This window comes from Ovis canadensis, chromosome 6, assembly GCF_042477335.2.
Source record: "Ovis canadensis isolate MfBH-ARS-UI-01 breed Bighorn chromosome 6, ARS-UI_OviCan_v2, whole genome shotgun sequence".
Classification (NCBI taxonomy): Eukaryota; Metazoa; Chordata; class Mammalia; order Artiodactyla; family Bovidae; genus Ovis; species Ovis canadensis.
The window spans coordinates 108587943-108598470 of NC_091250.1; the positions used below are offsets into that span (position 1 = coordinate 108587943).

At 43.1% G+C, this 10528-nt stretch overlaps 1 protein-coding gene across 3 annotated transcripts; it reads left to right on the forward strand.

Moving 5' to 3' along the window:
• The first annotated feature begins 490 nt into the window (after nt 1-490).
• On the forward strand, nt 491-10256 carry CCNG2 (cyclin G2). Of its 3 annotated transcripts, none has more exons than XM_069594431.1 (8): nt 491-1093; nt 2081-2218; nt 2975-3112; nt 4539-4789; nt 4922-5000; nt 5086-5184; nt 7279-7484; nt 8819-10256. In XM_069594431.1, the coding sequence occupies exons 2-8, from the start codon at nt 2081-2083 to the stop codon at nt 8940-8942; spliced, it is 1035 nt and encodes a 344-aa protein (XP_069450532.1). In that variant the 5' UTR covers nt 491-1093; the 3' UTR covers nt 8943-10256. The 3 variants fall into 3 exon arrangements, with proteins under 3 accessions (XP_069450532.1, XP_069450533.1, XP_069450534.1); XM_069594432.1 differs by having other exon boundaries at nt 759-1093; nt 2046-2218; XM_069594433.1 differs by lacking the exon at nt 491-1093 and adding an exon at nt 1239-1992.
• Nucleotides 10257-10528: the final 272 nt, after the last annotated feature.

Consider the following 10528-nt stretch of genomic DNA (forward strand, 5'->3'; position numbering starts at 1 on the left):
TAAATACTGAAAATTTTTACAATAATTTTACTGATGCAAAATGAACCTGAAGGACAAAACAAAGAAGGAACGGAGAAAAATCCTCCGTGGTGGAAGAGGTTGTCACAAAGGCTAGCTGTTTCAGCTCTATGGGGGTGAGGGGGGGGGCGGTGACAGCCCAACGTGAGATTCTCCGCAGACCCGTGCAGGCGAGGGGCTTGAGGGAAATGCGGGAAGGAATGCGCAGACCCGCGGGTAGCTCAGTAATTCCTCCGAAGTGGTCCACTCAGGCATGCGCAATCCAGACCTCAGAGTTGCTAAGGCCCCCAAGGCAGAGAGAGGCGCAAGATACGGTAACAACCAATCAAAGGGCCCAAGGGCTAATCAGTTAGCCAATCGAGACTCGAGATTGAATCGGAGCTTCAGCATTCTGCTCGCCCCACCAGTATCCAATCAGGAAACTGGCTACTTTGGGCGGACTTTTCAAAACAGCGAAAACAAAACAAATCGGGGACCTTTAAAAGGTGCGATGCGGCCTGAACCTATCTCCTTCCGCCCCTCGCGTCTAACACTCCCTCTCTTTCCTCCTTGGGATCAATAGACGAATAAAGTCGGTGCCCAGATTCCATCTTGCGCCCTGGAACCGAGAGGGAGGATTGGTTCGGTAAAGCCATAGCGAGTCGAGGAAGCCTCAAAGCTGACTGGAGACAGACGCTTAGGGGCGGGACTCTTTTTCCAAGACTGCTGCGACAGCGGCGGATCCCTCCGCGGGGAGTCACGTGCCCCACCCCCTTGGGGGCGTCGGAAACTCAAAACAAAAACAAGGGGTTTGCTTCGGCATCCGCAGCGGCGGCGGTGGAGCCCGCAGTCGGCCTGGGCTAGAGGGGCCGGCGCAGCGCCCCAGCAGGAGGGTGGGCGCGCGGGCAGCAGAATGAAGCCGGGGCTGTGAGGCCACAAGCACCGGTGGCCGGGGGTGGGAAGGGTTGGATGCCGGTCCGGGGGCACCGCTGAGGCGGCAGGTCTCTGACCTCGGAGACTGGTCCGGACGCCCCCGCCGCACCCAGTCCCCTCCGACCGTGACGCCGCGGGCCGGTGGAGGCGCGGCTCCAGCACGGTGAGTGGGCCCAGCCGGGATTGCAGAGTTTCTTTGTTCTTGGTCGGGGCTGCGGGGACTGATGTCAGAGAGGCCACCCCTCAGCCTGGGGAGCAGTTCCGGTCCTGCCCTCAGCCCTAGGGCAGTGGGCACCCGGGAGCGGAGAGATGCTGATGGGATGCGTGCAGTGTCTAGGAAGCTGGAGGCAGTTCTTTGGTGCGCCCCCCCACCCATTTTGTCACAGGGGGCTCTTTGGGGTGGATTTTGGATTGACAGCTCCTCGTCTCCGCACAGTTGCGGAATCGGGCATGGACAGGTGTTGTCTGGGCACTGAACGGGCTGGATTTTCTGCCCCCCACCCCTGCCCGGACCCTGGCAGACTGAGCCGCGCCACCCCAGCGCTTTCTGGAACCGAGGTCTCCGGCACTCCGGTTTTGTTCCGAGGAGGCGCAGTCGGTGCGCCTGGGAAAGGCTTGGGGGCTGGACTCCTGCGAGAGGGGCTTCTGGAGCCGGACTCCGCGGGAGGGGCGGGGCTCGGGAGTCTCCTCCCTCCGGTTCTTTGTTCAGTCGCGAGACTTTCTTTCCCCATCCCCCCGCATTGTGCGAAGCCCCTACGCCAGGGATCCGCTGCTTTCGGAGCCCCGGGTGCGTTCCACTGGGCAGAAGCCCCTGGCCCCACGACTTCAGGTGGGGCGGGCCGTTCGGACACCGCAGCCCCGGGTACAGTTTCCTGTTTGTGAAACGGCCGGGAGGCCGGGGCTGGCCGGCCTGACCCTGCGCTGGCCGGCGGACGTGCCCACGGCCCCTCCCCCTTGCACACCTCCCTGGCCGCGGGGGAGGATTCCGCCGGGCTCGGCTGGACGTGACTGGTCCCCTCACCCGCTTCTCGCCCGGGTGTGCTGGTGCGCCTCTCGCTGGAGGTATTAACCCCTGCTCTTTTGTGCTCTCCCTCGCTCACCCCTGCCACCCCCAGGATACACTGAACTGTGTGTGGTGTCTTTGCTGCAGATGAAGGATTTGGGGGCAGAGTACTTGGCCGGTCGCGAAGGTGTCCAGCTCTTCGGATTGTTGAACCTCTACCTAGAGCAGGAACAGAGATTCCAACCTCGAGAAAAAGGGCTGAGCTTGATCGAGGCTACCCCGGAGGTAAGTTCACAGGAAAGATACCTTGCGGCAGCCGCTGACTGGGCTTGGGGAGGTGACTTTAAAAATACGTGTGTGTGTGTATATATGTGTATATACACACACACACAGACACGTATTTATATTTTTATTTTAGTTGAGTCTGGATTAAAGGCTGCAAAGTTTCTTAAGACGAGAATCGATCTTCTTAGAGTATTAAGATAAATCTTAATACCGCGTCATTGGTTTTGTTTCTTAGCAAGAACGAGAGCGATACTAACTCTAGGGAAGTGTGGCTTCAGAAGTGACACCCCAAGTCCGCATCTTCTGAGTGGGAGAGTCCCTGGAAATTGAGCAGATCATTTGTGGAAATACCCTTTGCCTATGCAATACTTCGGTATCGTAGGCTCCTAAGTGGTTTTTCTTTTTTTTAATAAAAGGAAACAAGGAACCTTCTATGTGTCCATTACAAGGGAATTGGATTATATTTGCTGTAACCCTCTGAAAGTGTGGCAGCAGTTTGCTTTATATTGAGTTGCTGAATGTCTGATGGTGTATATATGTTTTTTGTGTGACTTGCCCAGTTATGTATATTTTTAAAAATTGGTGATGTATACACATTTTCTTTCTGAATAACTGCAGCATTTTGATTCAGTGATAGCACTCTGCCCCCCATATTCTTGAAGATTAAGTGAAACAGTTACCTTCTTTGAATCTGTGTGTATTACCCATTTTAGTTCTAAGACAGACATAAACTTTGGCTCTTGGTTTTTTTTGCAGACGGATAACACTTTGTGTCCAAGATTGAGAAATGCCAAAGTCGAAGATTTGAGGAGTTTAACCAACTTTTTTGGATCTTGCACTGAAACTTTTGTCTTGGCTGTCAATATTTTGGATCGATTCTTGGCTCTTATGAAGGTATTTAATCACTTTTTGTAAACACAACTTCATTTTTTAATACCGGGTGCCCAGCACAATACCTAGCATAAAGGATTCAGTAACTATCTGGTAAATGAATGTATTTGTTATTATACATAAGCATTTTTAATGATCAGAGTTGTGATCTTTAGTTCAGACTAAGAGACTACAAAAGTCAGTGTATTGTATCTTAGGTTTTGCTGTATCTCCTACGTACCTTCTCTTTGAAGATGTGATGCAATGAAGAGTACTTTTTTTGGGGGTGTTTTGTATCTACACAGCTCTCAAAATAAGGTTTTCATATTTTCATTTCCCAGTATGTTTCTGTTAAGCCTAGGTATTTTTAAACACCTGAAACATGCCATATAGCAGTATGTTAAAGGTGACCTAGTGCCTTCCCTATGAGAAACCTTTTGAAAGCAGGGAGCCACAGTCTTATTAACAGTTACCAGCGACTCATAAAATTTCACTTATTTGTGGAGTCTAAAATATGACACAAATGAACCTGTCTATGAAACAGGAACAGAACTAAGGACAAAGAGAATAGACTGGGGAGTGCCAGAGGGGCGGGAGAGGGTTGGATTGGGAGTTTGGAATTCGCAGATGCGAACTGGTGTCTACAAAATGGATGAATGACAGGGCCCTACTGTGTAGCACAGGGAACTCTACTCTATATCCTGTGATGAACCAGAATGGGAAATAATATGAAAAAGAATGTATATTCATATATATGTGTATATATTGACGGAGTTACTTTGCTGAATAGCAGTAATATATATAACATTGTAATTCAACTATACTTCACTTAAAAATAAATTAAAAAAAACATTGATCAGTAACTGTTAGAAAAATGTTATTCTTCTGCCAGTAGGATTCTTGTCAGCTGCTGGGTCAGTTTTCAGGGCACTGAAAGGAAAAGGGCAGCCATCTGTCCATGGCAGCTTTTCCATCTGCTCCACTCTGCGCATCTGATGCAGTAGCTCTCTTGGGGCAAATTTGCACTGAGGCATAGGATGGTCCTTAAATAGATAAGAAGATCAAAAGATGGATATGTTACTTTATATTCAAAGAAGTATATTTTCTTGGTGTTAGGCTTAATTTATTTTGGGGGAGATTGTACTATTATGAGTTTCGTAAGTTAGAAATACAGTGTATTTAGAAACCTAGCTTTTAAATTTGCATTAATATTTTTTTAGCCGCATTTAAATTAAATGCTCAAAATGTTTTTTCTGTTTTTTAAAGGGAGGTTAAGACAGCTTAAAATGTAAAAACGGTTAAGTATAATTGTATGTAAGGGTAAATATAAGGAAGCAGTTTGATCATGTTCTATCTTAAGAGTAGGGGCCCACTGCAGTATTTTAAGTGTCTGCTTTGCAAAGTTAAAGTGACAGTTGTTGGAAGAAACCTTTGGTTCCTTGTTTTTCAGGTGAAACCTAAGCATTTGTCTTGCATTGGAGTCTGTTGTTTTTTGCTGGCTGCTAGAATAGTTGAAGAAGAATGCAATATTCCATCTACTCACGACGTGATCCGGATTAGCCAGTGTAAATGTACTGCTTCTGACATAAAGCGGATGGAAAAAATAATTTCAGAAAAATTGCACTATGAATTCGAAGCTACTACTGCCTTAAACTTTTTGCACTTATACCATACTATCGTACTTTGTCATACTTCGGAAAGGTCAGTGGGATTAAAAATGAAAATTTTGTACTTTAGCTTTGCTGTAACTAACAGTAAAGAATTAGAATGCCAGTGAATATTTTTATACCTTCCAGTTTAATAAACATTTTATTCTTTCTTTTCATTGTATAGGAAAGAAATACTGAGCCTTGATAAATTAGAAGCTCAGCTGAAAGCTTGCTGCTGCCGACTTACCTTTTCAAAAGCAAAAGTAAGTTAATTTCTTACTTATATATATATCTCAGTTTCTATTTTGAATTAAAAATATTTATTTTTCTTACTTTTTTTTCTTGTAGCCATCCGTACTAGCTTTGTGCCTTCTCAATTTGGAAGTAGAAACTTTGAAATCCATTGAATTGTTGGAAATTCTCCTGCTTGTTAAAAAACATTCCAAGGTAAATTAAATATCTTCAGAACTTGTTCTTTATAGCAGATTTCTTACTGGTATTTTATTTTTTCTGTGGTGACTTAATCATTATTAACACTTTATGAGGCTCTTAACTTTTATTCATTTTTTTCTTTGTATCTTAAGTGTTGATGTTCTTCTCCAAATGCAGCTTCAACTCAGACAGTATTAAGCTGGAGTGGAATCTGATCACTTGGCCTAGCCTCTTTCTGCATTCAGACATCCCTTCCCTAGTCTTCTTGCCAGTTGGTAGTACAGTGGTCTGTGTCGCCCTGCACACGTTGTTCTAAAATGCGTACTAAGAAGTCAACTCAGTAAATACACCAACAGCATCCCAGTACATCTGTAGGACTGAGACATTGTCCCATAGTAGCATTACCAAAATAACATCAACTGTGTTTTTGTTTTTAAACTCCTTTGTCAGGCCAGCCTAATAAGTTTTTTCAATCATAAAGAGGTGTAAACCAAACAATCACAGTCTTTTTTCTTCAACTGGTAGTCTGGTTGGAGAAGTATGGAACTGAACACAAGGCAGGGTCTGTGTCTCTAAACAGAGGATGTGCTTGAAAGTTTGGTTAGCAGAGAAGTGGGCTAGACCATGAGAGGCATGATGGCTGGGACCCTGGCTGTACCAAAAAGCATCTTAGACACTGAAAGTTTGGGAATCAGTTCAGGGTAGGTTTGTAGATAGAATGTCTAGGTGCTAGTCACAAGCAGGAATAAGGGCATCTAACTAGTTTTTAGAGGCCAAGCATGGAAATAAGGAGTCATGGATGACCAAGATGTGGGCCTAGTGGTGTAGAGAATATTGGCCCCACTGAGGAAAATTTCAAAGAAGTTAATGTCAAAGAAGTATGATTTTAGGTACTTGGAGAAGGAAATGGCACTCCACTCCAGGGCTATTGCTTGGAAAATCCCATGGACAGAGGAGCCGGGTAGGCTACAGTCCATGGGGTTGCAAAGAGTCGAACACGACTGAGTGACTTCACTTTCTTTCATACCTGCCTGATAGGTAGGTGTCTAGCAGATTCTTGCCAGTCTAAATTATAGTTGGCGATTGAGATTAGGAATTTCTTACGAGGAATATTAGTTGAAACCTGAGTCCCTTGCTTAGGGGTCAGTTAAAACTCCGGGTTTTCGGTATTGGCAGTTTCCCTGTTAGGATCCAAGTGAAGGAGTGTGAAGTATACAAGTACAAGCATTCAGGCGGGAAGGAGGTTTTCAAGAAGGAAGTGGTCAAGAGTATTGAATTTTGTGAGAGGTCCAGTGTAATGAGAATTGAAGGAGCTTAGTTGGCATGTAGGAGGTGATGTCAGGAGAATGAGAGGTAGAAGCCAGGTTGCAAGGGGATTAAGATGTGGCTGGATTCGGTGGAAATGGAAGCCAGGATGACAAAAAAATCCTCATCCGTTTGTGGTCAGGTACATGTAGCGTGAAGCATTTTAACAGCTGACTTCCAGTTATTGTTTTAGTGATGAATTTATTAATTTGGATCTAAACCTTTTATAGTATTGTTATTTGGAAACAATCTTCAGTGAAAATTGATTCCTTGAAATAAATTGGGGCACTCCCCAGTGGCGGAGGAAGTGTGCCCATCTGGGGAAATTTCTCTTCTCTTGTATTTCCAACTTCTTCTTTCACATACATCTGGTGTTCTAATATAAATGCATATTTTAGCAGTCCAATTAAAGCTATGTTACAGAAACCTAAATTCTGTTAAATTCCTTTGCATTGTGACTATCAAAAAATGTACTTGATAATTGGTGGATTAACAGACCTGTTGCTTATAGGCAGTGTGTTTTCCTAAAATAGGTGGAATCCTCTGGAAGTATTTTATACCTGTGGTGCTCCTCACCTGAAGCAGTGGTTACCAAATTTTGACTGCATATAAGAATCATCTGAGGAGCTTTAAAAAAATCTTGGCTGACCGCCCCCCCCCCCCCCAATACCGATTAAGTAAAAGTATCGGGGGTGGGAGCCAGGCACAGTATTTTTTAAGAATCATGGAGTAAGTCCAAGGTATAACAAGGTTTGGGAACCACTGTCATAACCTCTTCAGTTAATTTTTTTTTTTTTTCTTCAGGTGAATGACACCGAATTTGTTTACTGGAGGGAGTTAGTTTCTAAATGCCTAGCCGAATATTCTTCTCCTGAATGTTGCAAACCAGATCTGAAGAAGCTGGTTTGGATCGTTTCAAGGCGCACAGCCCAGAACCTCCACAACAGCTATTACAGTGTTCCTGAGCTGCCGACCATACCAGAGGGAGGGTGTTTTGATGAAAGTGAAAGGTAAGCAGGTTCCGTGACTAATCAGACTTCCCCAGACTGAGACTGATTTTTGTATATCAGAGCCCACACCTCTAATGGCACCATTTCTTCGGGTGAGAAAATTAACCAGAAGTAGTTTTTATAGGTAATAGGTGGGAAGTATACACCCCCTCCCCCCCAACTTTATTAAAAAACAACAGAAACCAGCATCCTATGCATCATTACCTCCCAGGGCTTAACAACTGAAAGCATGTACCTTTTGGCCACCGTCACCTACCACCCTCTCCCCTCACCCCCGGCAACCACCCATCTGTTCTCTGCATCTGTGAGTTCTGTTTTTTGTTTTTAGATTCTACATATAGGTGACATCATGCTGTATTTGTTGTTCTCTGACTTATTGTATTCCTCCCTTATTAAAAACTGGTTGTTTCCCATCTCCCTTGCTCTTTGAAATTCAGTTTAGTTAGAAAACAAGCAAATGGCATTCTGGGCTTTTTAACATTAGTGTGAATTCCTAAAATGGTACTGTGGGAAGAGGCTGTGGGTTAAATGACTGGAAACTAAAGGGAACTGCCATCACTGATGCAGCCGAGTTCTGGGGATATTTTTAGTTTTGTCAGATGCCTTTGTCTTGTTCAGAATTTATTTTTGTTAGTAAGTGAACTTAATTTTATTAAATTTGACCGTTTTATGCCATAGGGAGTAAAAGACCAGAAGTACCATTTTAATAGCTTGTTGGTCTCTTGGTTTGATATTTGAGAAGATCACTGATTATTGATGTGAGACAGACATGTGATAGGACTTTGTCATTAGTCTGTGTTTATTGGATTTAAGGGCTTCCCTGGTGGCTCAGATGGTAGAGAATCTGCCTGCAGTAAACGAGACCTGGGTTTGATCCCTGGGTTGGGAAGATCCCCTGAAGAAGGGAATGGCTACCCACTCCAGTATTCTTGCCTGGAGAATTCCATGGACAGAGGAGCCTGGCAGGCTACAATCCATGGGATCGCAAAGAGTCAGACACAACTGAGCCACTTAATACTTTCACTTCACTTTTCATTGGATTTAAAATACTTAAACTACTTTAGAATTCTAGTTAGTATTACTTGGTACAAGAATATTAGTTTGGCAAGAGGTAATTAGTTTAAACCCCTTAAGCGAATCTGTATTTTCTAAGGAGGTTACAATAGACTTCCCTTTAGGAAGGCCTTCTAAGTTAAATTTTGTCTCTGTAGAGCTTAAATTTTGAATGTAAAAATCCTGAGACTAGAACTACTTGTTCAGCAGTTTAATTTTGCCTGTGTGACATTGGAGTGTGTTTTAAATAATGAGATCCTCTTCTCTGTTTTTCCTTTCAGCGAGGACTCTTGTGAAGACATGAGTTGTGGAGAAGAGAGCCTCAGCAGCTCCCCTCACAGGGATCAAGAGTGCACGTTCTTCTTCAGCTTCAAAGTGGCACAGACACTGTGCTTTCCATCTTAGAAATCTCATGGTCCTGGGCCCGAGTGTTAAGTGTGTGTACAGGTTTCAAAGCAATAAATGGAGTAGGTAGCTTCCTGGTCCACCCCCATCCAGGCAGGAATTGCATCGACTCTGGAATACCTACCTTCTGTTTATTATTCAGATCAGATCTGGCCTATTTTCATATTTAATCCTAAGCCATCAAATGGGTTAGTGCCTCTTAAACAATTAACAATACTTTAGACATTGGCACTTTATTTTTCTCATTGATCTTTAGCTACTTGGGGGAGGAGGGAAGGTGCTGATACCTTCAATTTGCTACTTTTCAAGGTGATTTTTAAAAGATGAGTAGTGTAGCGTCCATTTTTTATAAAGCTTTCAGGTGTCTTTATGGAAACAGATTGGGAGTGTGAAAGTGCTGCCTTAGCAGGTACGATGGCTGATCCTTTAATGGTTTATCTTAGGTCTCTCCCTCCCCCCCGTTCTCAGAGCAGAGAATATACTCTTAATTGTCAAACACCTTTTCGGTTGTTTTTGTCTTTTAAATGATCAGTGTACTCTGATGCAGACTTTAGAAATTTTAGTAGGAGTTAGAATATTGACATTTCTGTGATTTTAGTGTGTGTAGTATCTTCATTTCTTTGAGGTTTCTGCCAAAGCAGAATAAGCAGCAGACTAGAGTAAGTGGGTAGTTGCATTCCTAATGCTTAAGTATTGTCAGACTGTAGTATTATTTTAATGTTTTTAAAGCAATCCATAATCTGCTAGTTTTGCATGTACTTGTATGAAAGCAGTGCAGCAGGTTGAACAGAACTAGGTAACTGTGGAATGGAAAAATGTTGATCTAGTAGCACATTTTATCTCATTTTCTTCTATTAGAGGAGTCTGCATGTTTATGTTTTATTTCCTTTATAATTCACATTTCAAAAATAATGGTATTGTATATGGGTGCCAAGAATATGAACTGTAAAAAAGAAACCTAAGTGTTTGTAGTATTATAGTTTTAAGCATATTTGTGTGGTGGTACAGCCATAAGAAAAGGGATTTATAAACTCTGTACACATGAGATTTTGTACAGAGAACTTTTTTAAACTTTATAAACTGTATATGAAAGTGTAAATCTTAAAAAATGTACATAAAATACTGTATTTTTTTACCGTGTGTGATAGTCTAGTCATTGCATGTAAATATAATTTATTGTGTATCCTGTATTATAACTCATATAGGGATGACTTACTTTTTTGCTGGTAAGTCAACATCCATTGGATGTCTTTTGAAGTGAATCTTTTGGAAGTAATAGATTACAACTCAAAATAAAAATATTAACAAATGCTACTCCTTGTTTGCAGTCACATTTTAATTTTTAACTCTGGTGAAAAAGTGTTTGCTGTATTTCAGTGAGGAGGCTTGAGGTAAGTCTGGAGTGCCTACAGGAAGAGCCCTTTCCCTTGGTTACTATAAGTCCCTCAGGTAGTGTTTCCTCACTGCAGTTTGGCCCTGAACCTTGGGGATACTGAAAGTGAATCTGTGGAGAGTTGACCTCTTTGGGGTGAACTCATACTAAATGAAAGAGTGACACATTAGCCTGAATGCCTATTAGTTTATAG